General features: G+C 33.2%; 1 protein-coding gene across 4 annotated transcripts in view; it reads right to left on the bottom strand.

Moving 5' to 3' along the window:
* TSC22D2 (TSC22 domain family member 2) overlaps positions 1–23427 on the bottom strand; it is a 50019-nt gene that overhangs the window by 16365 nt on the left and 10227 nt on the right. For 2 of the 4 annotated variants that reach the window (XR_010024223.1, XR_010024220.1), the window contains one exon: positions 5182–5340. The exons of 1 other annotated variant lie outside the window; for it this stretch is intronic. Coding sequence is in view for 1 of the 3 variants with exons in the window: in XM_063105450.1 (XP_062961520.1) it covers positions 19153–19224 (72 nt within the window). In the remaining 2 variants the exon portion in view is untranslated. Of the gene's footprint in view, positions 1–5181; positions 5341–19152; positions 19225–23427 lie in introns of all 4 variants that reach the window. One more of the 4 variants, XM_063105450.1, reaches the window with a different exon arrangement.

Raw genomic sequence — 23427 nt, 5'->3', positions numbered from 1 at the left:
CATATTACTGATCAGGGTAATGACAAAGTCATAGAAGACTTCGAGGAAAATAAAATAAATTCTTAAAAAACTTTTAATCATTTTTGGATAAAAACCTTAACAAAGACTTTTTACATTATAATCATGGATTTAGGGAAAAATCATCTGTAAACCTAGTGAAAGGATTAATTGTATAATCATACCTCATAAATATTTACCTATGGGTTCTCTCAACTGAACAATCTCATTCTCCGTTCAATAAGAATTCAATCTAAGGGGAAGAAGTGAAAGAAACCAAAAGCTATCCTGAAGGTGGAAAGAGGAGGCCAAAGGCTTGCTTGTTTGATAAGGTCAAATAAAGAAGACAACTCAAACTGCCATGGCTTTAAGCATGCCTCGTGAACCAGTGGAAGTTCTTAGTGAACTAGATCCAGGAGTCTGGAGAAATTCAGATGTACTTAACTCTTTTCACATGGGTGGATCAGGGCACACAGAAAGGTACCCCATGGGGCCGAGCCCGTGGCGCACTCGGGAGAGTGCGGCGACGCTCCCACCGCGGGTTTGGATCCTACATAGGACTAGCCGGTGCACTCACTGGCTGAGTACCGGTCACGAAAAAGACAAAAAAAAAAAAAAAAGAAAGGTACCCCATGAAGTCCTTGTTTCATCATTAGAATCAATCACTAAGAAGTAGGGAAACATCCTTGTGATCTCTAAGATGTTAAGCAATGTCTCCTTATCCACTTTTGAAGAAGAACTTTTAGAACAATGTTTGTAGTAACAACAATGACTTATGGCCACAAATTGGAACCCATGGCTCCTGATTATGGCAACTATGAAAACACAGAAGTAACCAAAGATTGTACCCAGGCCAATGTTTCCACAGAATTTATGGTGCAGCTTATATTCTTTTATGTGCTTTAAATGATGGCAATCATCTAATTTTTCTGCTTTACATGTTAAGATTCTCTGTTACATAGGAAAGACCAGATGTCAAGGTAAAGAACTATGGAGGAGTCCACAGGTTAGATGACAACTTGGAAGATACACTGTAGATACAATTCAAGTATGTGCCAACTGGCTAGAATAAATCACCACTAAATTCCCTTTCAACTCACAATTATAATTCTAGACTCAGAAGATAAACTCTGAGAGGTGGTAATGAATAAAAAGGGCTTTGGTTTTGGAGTCATAACCAGGTTTGAATTTCAACTCCATTACTTTTAAGATATGACTTCAGACTAGCAATTTAGCCTCTGCAAATGATAATAATAGGACCAGGTACTAGGGTTCAATGAGATAATGCATTAATGTCTGGCATATGGTAAACACTTAATATGTTACTCATATAATTCGTATTAGTAAGATATAGTCGCCAAAATCTGAATATCACAAAATACACATACACTAAGGAACAATGATTTAGGTGATCTGGTTTCCACTTTTGATTCTTGCCTCTAATTGTATACAATAATTTCTAACATTCTTTTCAGATTCCAGAGGGATTTTAATATACATTTATCAAATTCTAGGGATACAATGTCAAATAAACATAATCCCAGAGTTTATGAGTTTACAGGTTAGGGTGGTAGATACAGAAGTTATAGGTATGATAAATGCTAAAACAGGGCAAGATTTTAGAGGGTGTTTTGGGGGTACAAAATCAAGATCCAGGGTCAGGAAAGAATGTTTAATAGAGAAAGTGCAACAGTTGGGTGAAAAAAAAAAAAAAGACACACGAAAAAAGACACACGCACGTGCAGACAAAATAGTGCAAATAAAAAGAACAGTAGGTGCAGTTAGTCACATCAGAAAACTTAAACAACAAACACCAGTTAGAAGGTTGTTGCATTTTCACATAAGAAAGGATAGTACCCTGACTGGGGATGAGAAACATGGACAGGATGAAGAAACACTGAGGAGGTGGAAGTGGCAATCCTTTTGATTAATTGCCTTTGAGAGATTAGGGAAGTCTGAATGATGCGTAGGCTGGAGGTAACAGGTTTGAACGCCTAGAGCACATAGATGGCTTCCTACAGCATAAAGATAACATGTAAAGCCATGTATGTGCTCTTAGCATGAGGAAGAATGTGAAAAGAGGGTCTGGATAGCATCTTAAGGACTCCAATAGTACTTCAAAGAACAGACAAAGAAGGAAAGGCCTGCCAAGGGGTCTAAGAAGAAATAACCAGCAAGGTAAGAAGAAAAACAGGAAGGGATAGAATCACAGATGTCATAATATCAAGTATCAGTTCAAAATTCAAAACCCATCATCACATATCAGTATTAGCTTTACTGTACTTTTTCAATAGTTTAAAAACTATTAAAAAGCTACTTATTTACCATGTTTGTAACTATTAGTATACATATGTACTCAAAATCTGGAATGTAAAGCACAAACACTGAGACAGTAACTGTATTTAAAAACTAAGATTAGGTGTGATTGTTCTTACTCTATTTTCCAAACTTTCCAGTTTTAATTTTGAATAACAAATGTATTACTACTATAGAAGTTGGGGTACCAATGTTATTATCAGAAAGAAGACTCTTAAGACAGGTTCTCATATTCTGATGACCTATCTAGTTTGTACATTTTTAAACATGGTGTTGAAGAAATAAAGTTTATACTTGATCAGCAGACTATTTCAATTTAACTGAAGAGTAAACAAATTCTTATAATTTTAACTTTTTTTTTTTTTTTTAAAGCAGTGCTATTATTTTGGATCTAACTTTAAGCCATATTTAGACACAGAGGAACTTTAATAAGGTTTGGAGCTCAACTGAGAGTAAAATTAAACTAACCAAAAGGATATGCACAAAGTAGGTACTGGATAAAAAAAATTCTTATTTCCAAAAAAACAAATTTTGCCTGACAAATGCTCTCAAAGTAGGCATAAAAGAGGTTTCTCAATAGACTTATTCACAACTAAGGGAAAATGGGAAACTCGTGTAGCATTTAGTAGGGGTTTTACATGTAATGTATCCCGCTACTCCAAGAAACATTTGCAGCTCAAAGCAGCTTTTTAAATGCTTCCTAGTATTTGCTATTTATAAATCCTAAATATTAAAGGGTGAGTTCCTTAACGGTTGCACATAGACAATTAAGTACTCTAAGTACTAAGACTTTTCTTTAATATATATAATACACATATATTTTATTTGCTTATAAGCTTAAGCATTAAATTTAAACAGAATTTATTTCCTAACGCAATAAATACTTAATATTAGACAATAAGCAACTTAAAACATTTATTTTTTGGCAAATGCCTTAAAAGGATGACTCACTGCTAAATTTATGTATTCATATATTCATGCAATACAAAATGATCCTCTATCTTTCAAGTTTTCCAGGGTTACCCTGCATACCAGCGTATCTGACTGAGAGCCCAGGTTACAGTTAAAAAGCTAGATTATTTGAATCCTAGTTCTACTACTCAGAAGCTATGTGACTTGAGCAAGTTACTTATCCTCTGTAAACTTTCAATTTCCTTCTCTGTAAACTGAAGATATTGATAGTATCTATAATATGACTGTTGTGAAAACTAAGGTATGTGCCAAAAATACTTAGCACAATGCCTGACACACAGTAACCACTCAATAGCAAAACCACAACTACTCTGCGGAGAAATCCAATCAACACATGAGCACAGAGACTGACTACAAAATTCCTAAACTAAAAGCAGCTAGGCTCTCATTTGTCCTCTGAGTCTCATGGTCACTTTACAATAAGCTAGCCGTGGATAACTATCAGTAAGAGTCACAGGACCAATGAACTCATTAAAAATTTCTTTCATAAGTCACATATCTGGGTATCTAACAAGGCTTGTCCTTTAGACACAAAACATTCACTAGCCATATTACTTAACTGTTTTTGAAAACCTGACTAATGCTCTGAACCTTTCACAGAAAACTGAACATACAAAAAAATTCCACCTCAAATTCCACTGAAGCCCAACCACTGACTACTAAGTATGGATATCCTACACTAGAGAAATAAGGAATTATTTTCCTGACTACATAAGTTATGTAGATTTATTGTAGAAAATGAAGAAAATAGAATAGTATATAGAATAAGAGGCAACTGTTATTAGTTTGTTGTATTTCTTTCAGACTTCCATTGATTGCAATTACTGGCTTAAGAAACTTAAGTTTATAGAATATGATGAATACAAAGTCATAGAATACCATATCAGAAACAATTTAGAATATTTTTCAAAAGAGAGAATGGGCATAAATGTGAGAATGTGTGTAAGGGAGAGAATAATGTATCTCTGGTTAAGGATAAAGTCTGAAATAGATACAGTGGCCTGTTTAGTTGATATCAATCCATATGTTTTAGGCTTTTGTTTTTTGGAAAATAAATTAATTTCAAATAATTTTGATAGACTTGCAGGATATGTGCACCACACTGTAATGAAAATATTAATTCTACAACTGTATGACCTTGGGCATAAAACTTAACCCAAACTCTTTCCTCATTTGCAAAATATGATGATCTTCAGATTGAAGAAATTCTATTATTCTAAGAGTCCCCTACAAAATACAGCTATGTAAAACAAAGCAAAATAAGAAGGTATAAAAAACAAGCTAAATTAATTTTTTTCTAAGCAGAATACAACTCTGAAAGATATTAATTTTCAGGGCATACAAAAAATGTATGTGGACTACTAATATATCATTTTCATGTGATACTGGCATCTTAGGTGTTCTCAATGTAAGAATTGAGAAAATGTTATTAGCTTTATTTTAAAGACAGTTAGAAGAAAAATGCCTTTTATTAAGAAAATAAATCTCCAAAAGCAATAAAAATTTAAACTATATTTATGAAAAAAATGGAAGTTAAGGTTTTTTAAAAAAAGTGATATATTGTTTCTTAAATATCTCCTGGGATAATAGTTAGCAAGTACTTATGGTTCTTCACTATAATGGAAGCATCTATAGCAGATGGGATAGCAATATTTAAATCTTACTATAATACAGGATTTCACTTTTTAAAACTGATGTCATTTATTAAACACCACTGCCTTCAGCCTCATGAGACTCTGAAAGGATTACATACTCCAAGTATTTAAGATTCCCAGTTTTAACTTATATTTAATACTATACTCTTAGTCATACAATGTGCTCATTTTGTTCATAAATATTCATCTCAATACAACAACATCAGGTATAATACATAAAATCTAATCCATTAAGTCTTACCAATTTATGACCTGATGAGACACTCTTGTGGACAACATTCAGTCCTTAGAAGCTAGAATAACCCTCCAACCATGTGAGGGCATCACAACTTTTAAACTTTCGGCTTTCGATCATTATTATGTCACATTCCTCCTCCGATGCTGAATTCTAAAAAAAATTCTAGCAAAAAGTTTAAGTAAATAAGTGTTTAATCAAATAGCCTTTAAAAATCTTTTATAGCAGAATTTTATGGTTTACCATGATTACACAACTGATATTTTGTACTTTTTTTTTAATGTAAAATAATATTTTATCTGAATACTTCAAACTTTAAATTTCAACATGGACTTTCAGGCCATCAGGAATACTTATTAGTAAAGAGTCAAGTAGAAATAGAACCAATTAAAGGCTTAAGATCATGATCCAGTAATTATGACTCAACACCATAACCTAATACAGACAGCTTTGTTGTCTTGTAGAATGGCATTTGATGGCTACTGTTTGGTCCACATCAATATATAAGTTTCTGGACTTATAGCACATGTGGCTGGATCAGTGAAAATCTATCCCAATCATTTAAATGCTTAATGCTTTAGGTATTTTTATAGCTAAATCTTCTATCTCCACTACCCCTGATTTTGAAAGCAGACAATATGATGACAAGAATAAAACATTATTATGTGCTTTACGCAATAGACATAACAATGTATCCTATTCAGCAGTGGTCCCAACTGCTCATCTGTGAATGGGCACAGAAGAAAACTGGGGGTAGACAGACTTAATAATGAAAAAAATTATTTCATTAAGAATATCTTAAATTTATTCAATTTTTACCAGAAAGCTTTCTATTGGGCATCTATTTTAATCCCCGAGAGTAATAACATTATTAACATTTTCTGTCTGATAAGAATGCAAATTTATATTTTTAGTTCCCAGTAATCCACAGAATAAGCAACCCATACATATGTGGGCGAAGTTTTGCCTAAATTTACCCCCTAAATAAAATGATATAATGGAGCAAGAGGGAGGGAAAAGAAAGAGGTCATTACTGAGGAAGACCAATATGGACAAAGCTATAAAAAACTCAAAGACAGCATTGTAAAGTAAACTCTGCAGCTATCTCAAGAGATATTTGACCCAAATGATGGGGTGGGTTATGCTGTTACAGATTTTAACTTTTAATGGAACTTTTTTATTAAATGTGGTCATTTAAAAGTCTCTCACACAGTCTAAAGAACTACAAGGGTTTTTCCAATTTACAAATATAATCTTTCCAAATGTAACGTCACAACACATTTGACTTCAATAAAAACATACAACTTTACTTCGTTTTTTGTCAAAGCACAATCTTATAATGAATCACCTGGTGAAGGCAAAAATCCATATTCGTGAGGATAAATAATAGTTTAAAGCTGTGGTCATTTCATTAACATATTACCAAATGCTTTGAGAAAGTTTTCATGCAACTCTTGTCTCCTATAAACCAAAATACTACCATAAATTTTAAAAAAACGTTTGATTATTTACTTTTGTGGGACTAATCCCTTGAGAAAATACAATACACAGCCATATTAAGTGAAGTAAATGCTTTCTGAAATATGTATCTATAATACTGTTAATTTGTTTGTCTGCAAGGCTTTGATGAACTGGTCATTTAAAGGGCAGCCTACTTGACCCTTTGGTTAAAGGGCCTGTCAACAAACAAACATTTTATGGTAAATGCCTGGAAAGCCTTTGGAAGACAGAATTAAATCAGCCATATAAAGTAAATACAGTAATTTTACTATGAAGCTTATAGAAAAAAAATTTAAAGGGGAGGTCATTATACAAATTTTCAGTAAATTCAGGACTTAAGAGCTGTATACATTTTTAAAAATACAAAACTTCTATATCAAATTTTTCCCAAGCATGCATTTTCAAAATTAGTTGTTACCAAGTACAGAGGTCATACCTGAAGTCTCAATCCTTAAATTCCAACACATAGAAATCCTTATTAAAAATCTGAACTGTAATCGGGTAACTTGAAGTGCTTAATAGATGAACAGAATTAAGATTAATCAGATATCCTTTAAAATTTAATTTAAAATTAGAAGTCTTCCTAAAAATGAATATTTATGTACAAAGCTGTATTAATATATCAGTCATCATCTTGAAACTCTGGCAATATTGCTATCACAAACAAATTCTGAACATTTCCAATATTTATCATTTCTTTCTTTCTCAATCTGTGTGAAGAATAAAATCCCATTTAACTGAGAACGTGCTATTAAAAGTTCTTAAAGTATAGTTCAGCAAGAACTAGGCTTAAGTTTACCATTATTTAGCTAACTTTCTGTTATGGAAAATCTATGTAATACAATAAAATAGTGAGGGGGGCAAAAAGGTGGATGATTTGCAATTTTAATTATTTGAAAACTGATATGCTAAATTAAACAAGTCTCTAAAGGAAATTGCTATTTGAACAGTGCTTCGCTTAGTTTGATACAAAATCTCACTTTCAAGTGCAAATCACATTTCTTTTAATATGTTAAAATTTCCACTAGTGTAGCCTTATTTTCACCCTGCTGTTCAAAAAATTCGCTACACTATTTTGAGAAATTCTACTTATGATAAATCAGCACCATGCTCTAACCAAAAATATTAATTTCTTTATTTTTTGGGTGGTCACCAGTACAAGGATAGAACCCTGGACCTTGGTGTTATCAGCACCACACTCTAACTAACTGAGCTAACTGTCCAGCCACTCTTGTTACAATAAATCAATGCTTGCTTCTCTAAATATCCGAAATGCTTATTTTTTAACGGAGAAAGGGGAAAAATGGGCAGCCTTGTATGCTCCCAATAAATGACACATAGTCGTTCCAAAAATCAGCTATTGGGGAAATAATCTTAGAAATAGAAACGATTAACATATATAAAGTTAGTGCGAATGTAACTAAGAATAAAAACGTTGGTAAGACAGTGTGTTCCAAGAAATTATCAAATAAAAAGTCACATAATTATAAGAAACCTCGTATCTGTGGCTGACCCAAGATAGAATTTAAGACACAATAATCAGCTATGCTAAACACTAAATATATATATAAAGTGTTAAGCATGTAATGCAACATATCAAATGTACCTATTGGTGGAAGATATGCAAAATACGACAATTTCATTAATATAGCTTTAAAAAAACAGCTTTAAGATAGATTATTGGTGTTTTTAAGAGATCATGTCTATTCTGAAATGATCTTTACTCTTCATCATTTCAAAAGGAGTAGAAATAGTTTATAAAGAAAATAAAAATAAATTGAAATTGCAGGTAGGGGAAGAAGATAAAAACAGAAACACAAAGTAAGTGGAGGATGGTTATATATTACTCAAATGTATCATGCTTTGAGCTGAGTATTTGACTCTGAGCTTATCAAGAACAGCCAACATAAAGGAAATATAACTCTTTAAAATTTAAGACACTATCACATATTATGCTTTTGAGCGCTGATCTCTCTTATTTCTTGAAACAAAGTGTGCCATGACCATCTAGAAATACATTTAGCAACATTTTCTGGGCTAAGTTAGCAATATCTAAAATAGAAAGTCACAGCAAATACACACAGAAATTTTCTGATGACCAATGGTTAACAGTCTCTGTGAACAGAAGGAGAGGGATTAGTCAGACAATGCAACTCTTTTCCCTCCTTATACGCCTTCCAATAGTGTGTCGAACTAGGGAGAAGATACCTTCTTTATTACCAGGAAATATGTGAAGATGTTTTTGGCTTCCAGGACAAAGGTTACATATATCCTGAACGCCTTGCTATCAGTAGAAAATACTTAACTACTGTGGATACCACCATTAGCATCAATACTGAAGAAGTTAGGAAAAAAATCCTCAATTTGTGGCCTTAAGTGACTGTGGACAATGACAGCCATGCTGCCTGTACACATTAACTTATTATTAAGGACACCATGATCTCTAAGCCAAATATCATAGAGTTAAAAACTTGAAAATACAATAATAGATACCAAGTCTTTTAGTATTTATAACTAAGAATCTTCAAACTTTGAAAACAATCAGGATATAAACTAGCATAAAAATGCTGTTTCTTAAGGACATTTAATTTACCAACAGATATACAATCTATATTACCACCTGTTTAAACGAATTTCTGACAAATACAAAAAGTATGTATAAAAAACATTTTAGAAGTAGCTAACACAGAAAATAATTTTTGGTAAGATGAGGCATTTAACATGTTATATCAATTACAAAAATTTAATATATCCCGATTTGGGTAGTTTGGAATACGAGCATGCGCATGCATACAAACACAAACAAAGAACGACAGCTAGAATATAATCAGTGATCTCTCTCATCATCAATCTATCTACCACTTCAAATCTTAATAAAAACAAAAAATTGCAATAATTCCATTTGGTAGTTCTTTCTTCCCAAAAGGTTGCCAAATTATCTACAGGTTTAAATACAATGAAGAGGTATGAGCTTAAATTTTTATATTTGTTAATGACTAGAATGGAAAAACAAAAACAACAACAAGAACAACAACAGAAAGATTTTCTATGTTGTCCTGGTTCAACAATTTCAAGTTCTACTTCAATTTCCTTCTTATCGAACACATTCAGTAAGAGCTTTTTTCTTAAATAGTGTTGCTATAATGTTTTAGATTCTGTAGAAAAATAAATTGATTTTCTGCTCTATTCAAAGCTTTGGTTTACTTGGTTTAAAAGTTATTTAAAATCTTTTTAAGTAAAAATAAATAAATAAGTAATGATAAAGAGACCTTACCAACTATTCCCACCTGTTTTAACTGTTTCTCAAAATTTCATCTTGAAAATAATTGCCATGACCTCTCAGGGTAGGCTAGGGTGAGACATAGGTTGAGAAACATATCAAATAACTAAAGAGGAAGGTGGTAAAATGCATGAGCAGAAGCATGGAATCATAGGTGAGCAGTTAAGAAAAAATTTCTCATTGTCAATTCTGAAGTCTGGTAATACACTGAAAATAGATATCAGTATGTCAGATGTCCCACTTCAGCTAGCCACAGAAAAGCTAAAAGAAGAGACGTAATGTTTAGGATCCAGTGGAACACCACTTCAAAAAATAAGATACAGATCTGTGGTTAAAAACCTGGCAGCAGACAAACCACCTAACACAACTATCAGAATAAAACTGAGGATACAACATAATATAAAGGATAGCAATACATAATTTGTAAACCCAAGTGGTAACGTAAAAATGTCTTCAACTTACACACTTTCCAACTCATGATAATTAAAATCTCAACTTAATAAGTATGTATAAAAAATCACAGTACAGGGGAAGAAAAGTACAAGAATAGACCTCAATTTCTATTCTAAGGGACATACCCACATTAATATACACATCTTCCCTTCTCTTGCCACCCTCCCCCCTGAAACTTTGAGAAATAAAAGATCTCCCCTTAGAAAACTTCCCCAATCTTACCAGTTGTTTCAGTTGGATGTCAGGTAGTATACCCTTACCTCCTAATCTCCCCAATAATACAAACTAGCTAGGCAAATGCATTTTTTCCTAGTATTTTATTCAGAACATTAGCACGGCTTTTTTTGTGAATACTTAAGTTTTAAATAATTCTATAGGAGACTAATACAAGTGACATACTTGTACATTTACATAAGACAGGAGAAAAAAAGATGTTTAACAATTAAATGTAATCTATGATCCTGTACTGGCTCTTGTATTAGGTAGAAAATGGTTATGAAGGACATTATTGGGACACTTGGCAAAATCTGAACATGACTGTATACTGACATTAGATAATAGCATATCAATATTAAATGTCCTAAATCTGGTAATTATACTGCTGGTATTTAAACAGAGAATAATCTTCTTCTTAGGAAACATATGCTGAAGTATTTCAGGTTAAATGGATATGATATTTGAAACTCACTCAAGTGATTCTTAAAATAATGTTAGGATGACCATGCTCATTAAAAGCAGGTACTGAATGACAAAATGTTAACAAACATTGAATCTTGGTAAGAAGATAATTGGCGTACTTCATATTTCTGCAATTTTTCTGTAAATTTGAAATTAGTTCAAAATAAAGATTCAAAACATTTCCCTTCTTTTTGGTTAGAAAATAATATTCTCAGAATGTTCTAGCCTGTCAGACTACCCATACTTTTTAGGCTTTTTCCTGCTCTCTAAATGTAATGGTGTTACTGTGCTCTTTGGCAACCTTGGCCTTTCCTAAAGCTTGAACTCTAAAAATAAATAAATAAAAGATTCATCAATCTCTTCTAGCCTTAATTTCTCTACCAAGCTGCAAATCTGCAGCTCATACTGCACCCTAAATATTTCCACCAGCTCATTAACTCATCCAAAAAATAGCTAAAAATAAAGACCTCATCACTACTTTCTCCTTTCCAAACCAATTCTTTCACAAATACTTCCTAATGTTCCCAGCATTCTCTCAGTCAATTACGTTTGATACTTTGAAGTCAAGTTTCACTGCTTCTGTATCACATCCAATCAGTTGTAAAATCCTATAATTCCTACCTTCTGATAACCATTCCTTCCTCATCTCCATTGCCTAACACAGGCCTTTAATACCTTTCTTGTATCTGTTGTCTCTAACCAATCCAATCTTTCTTTTCTGTTGTCTTCAAATATGTTATGCACCAACCAGATTGAACTATCCTTATCACATATGCCGTGTACCTTCACAGTGGCTCATAGCACTTGTATTTCCTCTAATTGGAATGCTCCCTTTCCCTTAGTTCTTTAACTCTGTGTGACCAAATTCTACTTAACTGAACAATTTTGAACTCAAAAAGCCACCTCCTGAAGAAGCTTTGAAGAATCACTCCAACTGTATTTGAGAGGCATAAAGTACTTGAATATATTATATGACAGTTATCACTTCCAATCATATGATAATACATTTGCCCATCTTTTACCATATTAAGACCAACTTAAAAAAAGCATTAAAAGCAGGTATTGAATTTACTAATCTTGTTTCTTCAACTATTTATTTACTTACAGGAGACAGTCAAACTTTTGCTGAGTCAAATAATTATACATTTCCCTGATATTCTCCCTTAGCTTCAGTCTGAGCTACCACACAAAAGTGAAATTAAAAGGCTTTAATCTTTTGCTTGAGAAAGGTGATCTCTCAGTGAAAACAGCAACAGGAAAATCTCTTGAATGTCAAGTGTCTGTAATTTGGGACAAATACAGATTGCTAAAGAGACAACTCTATAATACAGGTTTGACCAAGCATCTAATAAGTTACTGAAATTCCCAAGTAGCTTTACAGAACACTGTAGGTAGGCATGGGTTTCAAAGAGTTGTGTGGCCTTCTTTGAGTAAAACCCCAATGATCTACATTCACTACACTCTGCATACAATTGTATTTCCTTCCTATATACTGCTCTTACTTCTACATCAACAAGAATTTGATTTACACTTTGAGAGCAAACTTCATAACCATGTAATGTGGCTTTTAAAAAATTTGAGGCCTTGTTTTTCCTATGATCCTATAGCTACAACACACACTAATGCCACCCATGTATATACAGTATACAGTCCATGATTTCTGAATAAAGCTAACCTTCTTAAATTCTTCTTTCAGTCAGTTTGTAACGTATGAGTTGTTTTTCCCCACAAGTTACTTTACTTCTGCCTGGCACCTGGGAATAAAGAATTCTCTAGTTTTTAAGATGCTGCTGATGGTGTCCCAGCTTCATTTATCACCACCATCAATGGCAATTCTCATTCCCAAATAAGCTTACTGTCACTCCTTTTTTCTGAGGGAAGCTCCATGGATTTCCCAATTCAGCACCACCACTTACTGCCTCTTTACAAGAGATTCTTTCCTAATAGAACAGAACGGTTTGCTAACCTTCCATTTCTTAAGCAAATACACAGCTCTTTAAGGCTTGCTGATAATCACAGCCAACAAGGACAAAACAGAAGGAGCTCAATTTCAATGCTCGTACTTACCTCTTTTCTTTTCCATTTAGAACTCAGCGGAGGCAATAAAACTCCAGGGTAGGGATTTTAAAAGTAATTGAATCTAAACCTCACTCAAAGTCAACTTCCCTGGTAAACAGATATAAAGACAGCTTTATTATTTCTAGTGATGGCAAGACTATTTCCCAGGGGGCCCATTTACTTTCAGTTAGTAAGCTCAAGACTGCCTGTTGAAACATCCACCTGCTGTCCAGGTGGAGTACAAAGAAAGTAGGTTTTCTAGTTAGCTTTGTATTTAGAGTAACTATGCCATAGAAATGGCGTTTAATAGGTCTGTCACCATCTTTTCCTCTTTAGTTGTATAAACATTGCCTAAAATTACATTACCTTTCGTGGGGCCTCTCACTTGCTAACCAACTATAAAATGCAGTGAACGCCATACCAGCCAGACACCACAAAAAAAAAAAAAAAAAAAAAAAGGCGGTCAACTAACACATCTAGGTATTCTTTTACTATACCCACTCAACCTAGGTTTCAACCTCCCTGAATTCACACACAAGTTCTTCCAATTTCTTGATTTCTGTACAAGCTTCAGACTGTTAAATATATAAATGCTGGCATTCAATAACAGTTATCACTTCTCTGCTTTAATGTCATCTGAACATTTTATAAGCATGTCCCTAGGTTTTCATCTAAATCTAGGATGTAAGTATGAGCTTTGAAGAGAATAGATATAACTTTCATGTGATCCTCAAAGTACCACTGATAGCCCGCCCCTTCTACTGGCCCACCCCCCACTTAAGAACTATAGATTAAGTTACTGATGAAAACATTTATATACTGTAATACAAAAGAGTCTGTGATGGTAGCAACTACAGTAAGCACTGCAAGAAAAGGAAATTTGGAGGTGACCTTAGTTAACTGCATCTCCACACAAGTTAAGATCAGACTTGGTACCCTCTGAAATATGTTCAATAAAGAAACAGTCCTATGATTAAGATGGGAGACATAATGACTAAACAATGTGGGATCTTGAATTTGGTCCTGAAACAGACAAAGGACACTTTAAAAAGTCAAAAACTTGGTGAAATTCAAATATCTGTAGTTTAGTTTATGGTATTATACCAATGTTAACTTTCTAACTTTGATAACTGTACTAAGGTTCTACAAGATGTTAACATTAGGAGAAGCTATGTGAGGGGTATACAGGAACCCTCAGCACTGTTTTTGCAAGTGTAAATCTAAAATTATTTCAAAATAAAAAGTAAAAAAAGGAAGGAAGGAAGAAACAGCCTTGAACGGTGACAGGTCACTAAAAATCTGTGCTCTAATTTTTAGCTTCTTGGATTATACTCCACTACATGTCCTGAACTGGAATAGTTTGACATATAATCAGATGATAAATTATGTAAGTACTAGGTACAAATTATCAGGGAATATATTTGGGTTGTTTACAAAATGGTTCAGGTTCACATCCTCAAAGTACTTACACACAATAATTAGAGAGAAAATTTAACCAGTAACAATCTCCAACAAGTAATCCACTATAATGATTCTTAAAACTGTGTAGTTCATATATCTACAATGATGCAGGACCATGCAGATGAATCTCAAGCATAATATTGGGTGAAAGAGGCCAGACACAAAATACAGTTGTCCCTTGGTATCTGTGGGGAACTGGATGGTTATGGTTACAGGACCTCCCATGGATACCAAAATCTGTGGATGATAAAGTCACTGACATAAAATGTAGTATCTGCATATGGCCTATGCACTTCCTCCTGTATGCTTCAAATCATCTCTACATTATTTATAATATCTAATACAATGTAAATGCTATGTAAACAGTTGTTATACTGTTATTGTTTAAGAAATAATGACAAGAAAAAAATCTTTATATGTTCAGTACAATTTTTTTTCCAAATATTTTTGATCCGTGGTTGGTTGAACGCTCGGATGCGGAACCCATGGATACACAGGTATGAGTGTTTATAGTGCATGATTCTACTTACGTAAAACAGTAGAAGTTAGGGTAGGGAGGGGAGTGACTAGAAAAGGGCATGAAGAGGTCATGAGGGAGGCTTATAATATTCTGTCTTGATCTGGGTGCTGGTTACATAGCTGTGTTCAGTTTGAGTTGTAGATTTACGAATGGTGTACTTTTAAAATATGAATTATATTTCAATAAAAAGATTTTTTAAAAGTCCTATCACTGAGCATCCAAAATCTAGATAAGCCAAGTTGTGAAACCTGAGTCTTACCATTTAGATTAACAAGTGCTGGTGGATGTTAATTTAATGATGGACTCAAGCTTCTTAGAGGATGAGCAAAAGAAAACAAATTGTCTCATATGCTATCCGTCATATTTATGATATAAGCATCTTAGTTCTAATTTACTCCTAGCTTCAAAAATGAAATCTCATAGATAACAATGACAGGAAATAATGTAAGTCTTTTTAACACAAAACACTTGAGTTTTAACACATTTTTTACCAAATAATTTTTAAACTAGTTGTAATTAGATGTACGTGAATAATCACTGTAAAAAAACTTAATTTAACAGAAATCATCAAGAACCTAGTAAAAGACTTACCACAAACTTACTCAGACATTCATTTTAAATTAAGAACCCATGTGTACTACCTTTCTTATTAATTTCTCTTTAATTACTAGTGCTACCATAAGGAAGGACAAGCAGACTCAAGGGGATGGTATACCTAGCAACTGTTACTACTATATTTATTGCATTTTTTTTTTCCATGAAGGCAAAAACACTGCAAGTGCTTATCAATGAGGCTAAATCCTTACAAGCTACCTAATTTTCTCCTTTAGTCTACCTGAACTAAAGTTTCTTCCCTCTAGTACTCCTTTACTTTACTGACCTGATATTTAGTAGAGGGTAAAATTGTTTGCTAAAAATTCTTACCCTGACCTTTTGCTGACAAAGGTCTCCCAATGACAGCATGCTCTCCAGTGATCATCAGGATAGATTTCTAAACTAATTCTGTTAATTTAACAAAAAAATGCCAAAAAATAACTTTGGAAAACTGTTCTTTAAAGAAGAAAAACAGGAAGTCAAATTTTAAACTTAGTACTCTGAAATGTCCTATAGGCTAGAACATCACTAAAAACTGACTTCATAGTAAGATAATTTCCTAGAAAGCTAATATTATTCACTTTAAAACAGTTTGGGCTTTCTAAGAAAGGATTGGATTATTTTTGAACTATCAGTATCTACTGTCCTTATATTTGAAGATGGTTTCAGCTGATTGATTCCCTGAGGACTCTGAAACGACACATAGGGAAGACAGAAACCATGATGGCACCTACAGAAAAAGGGAAAGGAAGGTTTCAGACTAGCTTCAATTTTAGTACAATAACTGAGTAAAGCACTGGATAGCAATGGAAGAAGGAAATATCTAAATATAGGCAGAGGTAGACTGGTTGATGAAAAGCTTCTCAACTTCTTAACTCTAATTTGACTAGGGAAGAAAACGAACAGGCCATTAGAGAACTTTAAGTCAGTGTAAGAAAGGGATAGTAGTTACTTATATTTTGATTAAAAGATACTCTGCCAAACTAAAAGAATCCTGGGGGCAGAGAAAGAGATTCCATTCTTTTAAATAAGGCAAAACCAGGGCCTAGGGTGGATTTAATGAAAATTAGCATGGGACTGAAAAGCTGCCCCTACAGAAAATGATTTCCAAGATTTCGTAAATAGGAGCCGATTGAAATATGGTATTTAGCAACATGATAGGCAAATTTATGCTTCAAAACAGGTAGATAATACAGTACATAAAATAAGGAATTTGTAATCCCTTAAACTCCTGAATGGTTCTATGAGTGCACTTCAAAGAGTTCATGGAAAAACAGAATTAAAAGACAATACAATCTTTCCATGAACTTTCTGAAGTACCCTCATATTTAACAATAGAATCACCCCTGCAAAATACTTATCTGCCAAATTGGTAATAAAATAAAAAGTAATCCTAAATTTATAACAGTCAAATTTGAATAAGGTAATTTGGTGAGGTCCAAAACAAACAAGGTTAGAAATTATATTTAGTATTTTTTTAATGCTTAGCACATACAACTCTTCAACTCCTGTCTGCAATGATTAAACAGTCCCACAATACTATTTTATTAGCTGATACACCTATTAACAAGTCTGTAGATATTTGCCAAGTGGAGTCGTACATTGTTAGGACTAATAAAGCTAGCCACTATTGCATCTCTCAATTGAAAATTTAATAAGCTAGTTCAAAAGTTAAGAGGAAGCCACTAGTCAGTTTCTACTGGGTTGGACTTGTCACCTTGGTACCAAGAGGCCAACCTACAAAGAAGAATGGTTGATCTAGAATATACGTTCTTATTATATTTTGCCATTAACACTATAAACAAGTATCTGTTAACTTCTGTGGCTCCGTACAACAGGCTCCAAGGAGAAGGGAAAATATTTCAACCCATGAGAAACTACAGATACAGCAACTTGCTTCATTTCTGATACCTTAAAAGTTTCTGGTATCTAAAAAAGAAAACAGATAAGGAGTATTTAGCTGTAACAACAAATGATGACCGGGCAACTTCTATGGTTGTTTTATAATCAAACAAAAAAAGCCGTTTAATATTATAAAAAATAAAGCTTAAACCTCCCTACACTATTTTGATGAAAATAATACACATCATTCACACTGCTCATGTAAGCTCAGGAAAGTTAGCTATTTGAAATAAACTAGCACACATCTGAAAACTACTCTTATTACATTTCTAAATAGGAGTGCTATTTTTCCTTTTTTTAAGGGGAAAGTATAAAGTACACCCCAAAGTACTCACACTCTGATAACTATTTCAATGATTAAACTTTCATGCTCATTTCCTGCCACAGTCTACATTTATCTATTAATTTATACTGCTATAGTGGAACTATTTAAAAATTGATTTTATAAACATTGTACCACAAATTTTAAAACTTCCTATTCTAAAAGTAACTATTTTAAAACATTTTTGGTTAAGTAAGGAACATCAAAAAGATACTGTTAGAAAATTTCTTCAGAGTAACACACATAAGCAAATCAAGCCTAAGAATTAAGGCTTTTATCATTACCAGACAATGTACACCATGTCTTAATATGACATGTACATGTACTTAGCAATACTCTTTTCTATGGAAGTGATGGAGTTGAGTCCATGAGTGTTATCCAAACCTATGCCCGAAGACACAAATGTGTTGCCAGGCAGAGTTAAAAGAATCTAAGAAGCTTTGTGTGAATTTTATAAACATTGTTTGCACTCAACTTCTGTTAATTAAACACTAGAATGATGGAGCGCTGATAAATATTCAGCAAAATAACTGAACAGAGCATACACTACTTAAAATGTGTGTGAAGCAGAAAGATAAACCAAAATATCTTTTGCCATAAATGAACTTTAAGACTTCATTCTATATTTTTAAAAGTTAAAAATAAAATCTATACATTTCTGTGAGAAAGCAAACTGTTTTAGGGGCTTACAAATCAGTAATGCAGATCTAGAAAGTTCTAGCAAAGAAACTTGTTATTAAAGTTTCTCACAAAAAATTTAACAGTGACTATTGTTAGATACCTTGGTCTTGTCTCTCCTCTAATTCTTAGTTTGAAATAACATTTTGCTTTGAATCACTACAGTTTTATAGAGAAACCATATAAAGCAGCATAAAAATTAAAATAACTGTAGATAGTTTATTTTATAGAATATATTTTTACATTAAAATATACTGTAAGTAGCTATTTCACATTATAAAATTCAATAGATATACTTAAAGTGCATAAAATGCAGTAAGGAGAAAAGTATGTTTATATTCTATGTAAAATATAGATTGTCCTTTTGGTTTATTTTGCTGCTTTGTCCCATGCTAGATACCGTGTGATTTCCCCCCCTAAAATAACAAATAAAAAGACCAGTTTTAATGATGAAAAATCAGTACAGTGCAAAGCAATGCAATTCATGCATACATTTTTGCATGTATGCATTCCATATATAAGTATTCATACCTATCCCAGAGGCTCTTTGATTCCTGTAACGTGTTCAAATGGAACGCTTGGTAGAAAGCAGCTGAAGGATTCCTGTGAGATCCAAGAATCAAATGGAAACGAAGTTGAGAATGTACAGTAAAATCACTACTTTTCAAAAAAAAGATGGAAGATTTTTTAGATTTCTAATACAATGTAACTGCTTTAATTAAAAAAAAAAGAAAAGAAAGAAAGGAAAAAACCACATAAGCTTGCTTAAAACACCACTCTGAAAAAAATTAAAACCTGGACAAAATCCAGCAGACCCCAATAATAACTCAGGATCACAGTTCTAAAAGAAAGGGTAATACAGATAAAAATACTAAGTAGCACCCAATTTTGTGTGTGTACATATGAATGTGACTAGTTCATAGCCTAACAAACACTACTCTGTATCAGATGCCTTTATAAATATTGGTTTAGCAGTTTAACAAAGCTGTTCTCCAGTAGAGTATTCATGTAAAATCAGTTAAGCTATATCTTCACAATATAAAAATTCTTAGAATCTGCTAAAAGGGTTTGATAATAAACAATAAAGAGTCCCCTTTCCTGGGCTGTACTTGACTCATTTCTTCCTTCAAAATCATTTATGTATGATTCCACTGGGCTAGGGCAAAAAAATGATGCTGCAATTGTATAGCACCTTTCTAACTTCTTGTATTGTACAGTACCCCTTTAAGGGGTAAAAGCCTATTCACCATAATTATTCATTTCTACCATTCCCTAGAGCTATCACCATAGACGCTTAACTGATGGGCTCATCTGGGCAAGCTCCCTGTGTGTATGATTCACCTCATATCTCAGGAATGGTTCCTCAGGGGACTAAACATTTGATAAACGTGCTGCCTAACAGTTCTGCCTCCTCCTCAGCATATTTCTATAGTCTCCCATACCCCGAACCTGTTCATGTGGGAGCTAAAAAAATTTGCCACATCACTTTTAAATTCTTGACCCAGGTTATAGTACAGTAACAGCAGCAGCTAAGAACGTTAAGTGCTTATTATGTACCAGACACTACTCTAAGTGGCTTACATTTATTAACTCAATTCTCACAACAGCCCTACCAGCCATATACTTCCTTCTCACAGATGAGAGAACTGGGTAAGATAAAAGTAACTAGTCGGATGTCCTAGAGTTTACGCTCCTAAAGCACTATGCTAAACACACAGCAGAGTTAAATTCTGATCTCTCCAGGTCTGTCTCTTTATCTGTTAAATGATGTTATTACTATCCAGGTTTGAGGGATGGTTGAGGAACTAAGACTACATGTAAAGCTCCTGGCATGCAGTCAATGCTCAATAGCTATTATTTTATCTACAAAATGAGGTTCAGATATGACATGGCAATTCTGAGGCTCTAATAGGTGCCTTAAGAAAGTCTCTGCAGAACTGTTAATATAAGAAAAAAAATTATTTCCAAGGTTTACTGGAATAGCAATAAAGTATCAATGATCATCAAAGAAAACAAATATACAATAGAATTTCATGATTTCAAAACTCAGATTACTACTCATTAAGTTCTGCCATAAACTGAATTTTTAAAAATAACTTTTAGAAGGTACTTTTAATTTTAACTGGTAGGAATATCTTAGATAATCCCAAACTAGAAAAGGCAGACCAATAGTAGATGCATCACTGACACAGCTGTTTATTAATATGTGTACGTGTACTTCTCCTTGCTTGCCCTACTTCAACTCCATTTTATTCTTTTAACTCTTTCTCTGCTCTTCTCTTAACTAGGTGTAACACATCAAAGGCACTGATTATACCTGCTAATAACAAGAAAAGCTTAAGAGGCTTTTAACTACTGTTTATTTAATGGTTTATATCCTCAAGATATATTTGTCAGGCCACTTTTTTCACTGTACTTAGAAATCATTCTGCCAAATCAAATGAAAACCAACTCAACTAATTGAAAACTTAATTTGGCTTATTTTTTTTTTAAACCAAGCCTGTCTCGGAACATACGGGAACTAGTCTGCTATCCTCACAGGTCTGTTTAGAGACCTCGAGTTTATAAAGAGTGACTCAAAGAGGAAGGTAGTATATACAAGAAAATAACAAAGAGTAAACTTGGAGGTTATTCTGCAAGTTTGGAATTAAAAATCCATTCGAAAGTATTCACAATATATTTATAAGGATGACATTCTTTAAAAGAACTTCAGATCCCTTGACTTTGGAAATACAGATATTTAATTTGAATCAAATTCATAAGCCAAATAAATTGGTTTCAAATGAAGTCATGTGACTTAAGTTATAAAATTTCAGCATTTTTACAGGATAATAGTGAAATATTTCTCATAAGTCAAACGTAAAAGTGAAACAGAGAACATATCTGTACTTAATAGTCAATCTTGGGGTGTGAAAAGAAACTGTGAGGGGGAAAAATGGACTTAAAATTTTTAAGAACATGTCAGAATACATTTAGATTGCAAACACTGACAATTAACAATCACTTTTTCTACATATACTCAAAATAAAGAAGCCATCTGGAGTTATACAATCTGTGTACTGTACTTAAGACATTTTTAAAAAGTCTAAAATCTAGGAATAAAAACTTAGTCTTACACAAAATTTTTTGTTTCTGGAATCCATCAACTGGGATGTTAAACTGAAGGATTTTTAGCAAACAGCAACAATAACTAGCCTCAAAACATTGATTAACAGGCATAAATTAAAGGGGTCAAGTCTGTGAAACCTAGCTGATTGAGAACTTCATGGGGGCAGAAGAGGAAAGAGCCATCTATAAATAATGAAGGTCCTGATTATCACAGGCTTCTGCTTTGGAAGGACATAAAATTGAGGAGATTAAGAGCCCAAGGAAAATCCTGTGAATGGGATTATTTCAAGGCTTATAGTCTATGAAACTTGAAGGCATCAAGAGGCAACTGAAATTTAAAAAATTATTAGAAAGAAATATTGAATTTTATTCAGCTTTGGTCACAAATTCTCTTCTGCCCAAGAAATAAAATTTGAAACCAGTTTACTAATAATTTATTTCATGTCAATAGAAACTACCATTCTAAATAAAGAGCCAACAAAACAATTCTTAGGAAGACTGAGGTGTGGTTTGTAAGGAATTTACTTCAGTCACCTAAAGGAAAATGCTTTTTTCCTATTTGTAGTCATTTTTTTAAAACCAGTGAATATATTCTTTTCTCCCAGACTTTATATACTAAAATAGTCTGTCATGCTAATTTCCAGGTACTTGAAAGTAGTATATAAAAAAGCGATTCAAAGCATGTGACATATGTCTACCTTCTTTAACAAGATACTATCCTTGTAGGTAAACTATAACCAGGAGGAAAAACAACACATCCCCCACACATCAAAAGTAAGCTACAAAAATTGCCAAAGCTTAAAGGATCACATACATGAGCTCTGAACTCAGCAAACACCTTTCTCTTTATCCTACCTTTGCCAAAACTCAACTTCAGAGATGTCTAAATATAAACCAGGGAAATGCAGTAAGCAGAAAATTAATAAGGGCCATCTCCAACATTATCTTGAGATTTTAAATGATTAAAAATATCTTTTAGGTAAAGGGTTACAATACAACATATCAGTGGTTACAGGAGCTTTTCCTCATTGTCTGCCAAGTAATAAAACAAAACTTCTAACTCTGGGAATATCTAAGAGCACTGGCTTTAGAGTCAAAGGTCTCAGTACGAGTCTATCCTTTGTCACTTAATAGCTGTGACTCAAATTTTCAGATCCCCAGTTTCTTTAATCCATAAAGAAAACACTTCCTTACAGGTTGTTGAAAAGTTCAAAAGAGATTATGTGTACACAAGGCCTGACACAATTAAGCTTGGTTTATGTTTAATATAGGGTTACGTTACCCAAATTATGTATATAAAAATAAACTTTTGGTAGCATATCTTAACATGTACCAAATGTTACGTCATCATCAAGGTAATATTGAGGCAAACAGAACACTTAAACTTAGAGCCAGGTGTACCAAACTATTTAATATATTCCATTTGGATGAGAATTCTGATTTGGGGGACTCAGTGCTCCCCCAGACATTCCCTAATCACAACTTTATCATAAGATTTTAACTTAAAATACAGTAGTGACTGAAAAGGGTCCTGAAATGGTTCCAAGATTCATACTATTTTAATAATAAGAGCTTCAAGAAATACTTATTAGAGTAACCATAAACCTATAAAAACTATAAGAATCTAAATTTCTTACCATGACATTTAAGCCCTTCACTCTGGTATCTGTCAAATTAATCATATTTTCCAAATATGAA

This window comes from Cynocephalus volans, chromosome 1 (assembly GCF_027409185.1).
Source record: "Cynocephalus volans isolate mCynVol1 chromosome 1, mCynVol1.pri, whole genome shotgun sequence".
In the NCBI taxonomy this organism is placed as follows: Eukaryota; Metazoa; Chordata; class Mammalia; order Dermoptera; family Cynocephalidae; genus Cynocephalus; species Cynocephalus volans.
This window is presented reverse-complemented; position numbering and strand designations above follow the sequence as displayed.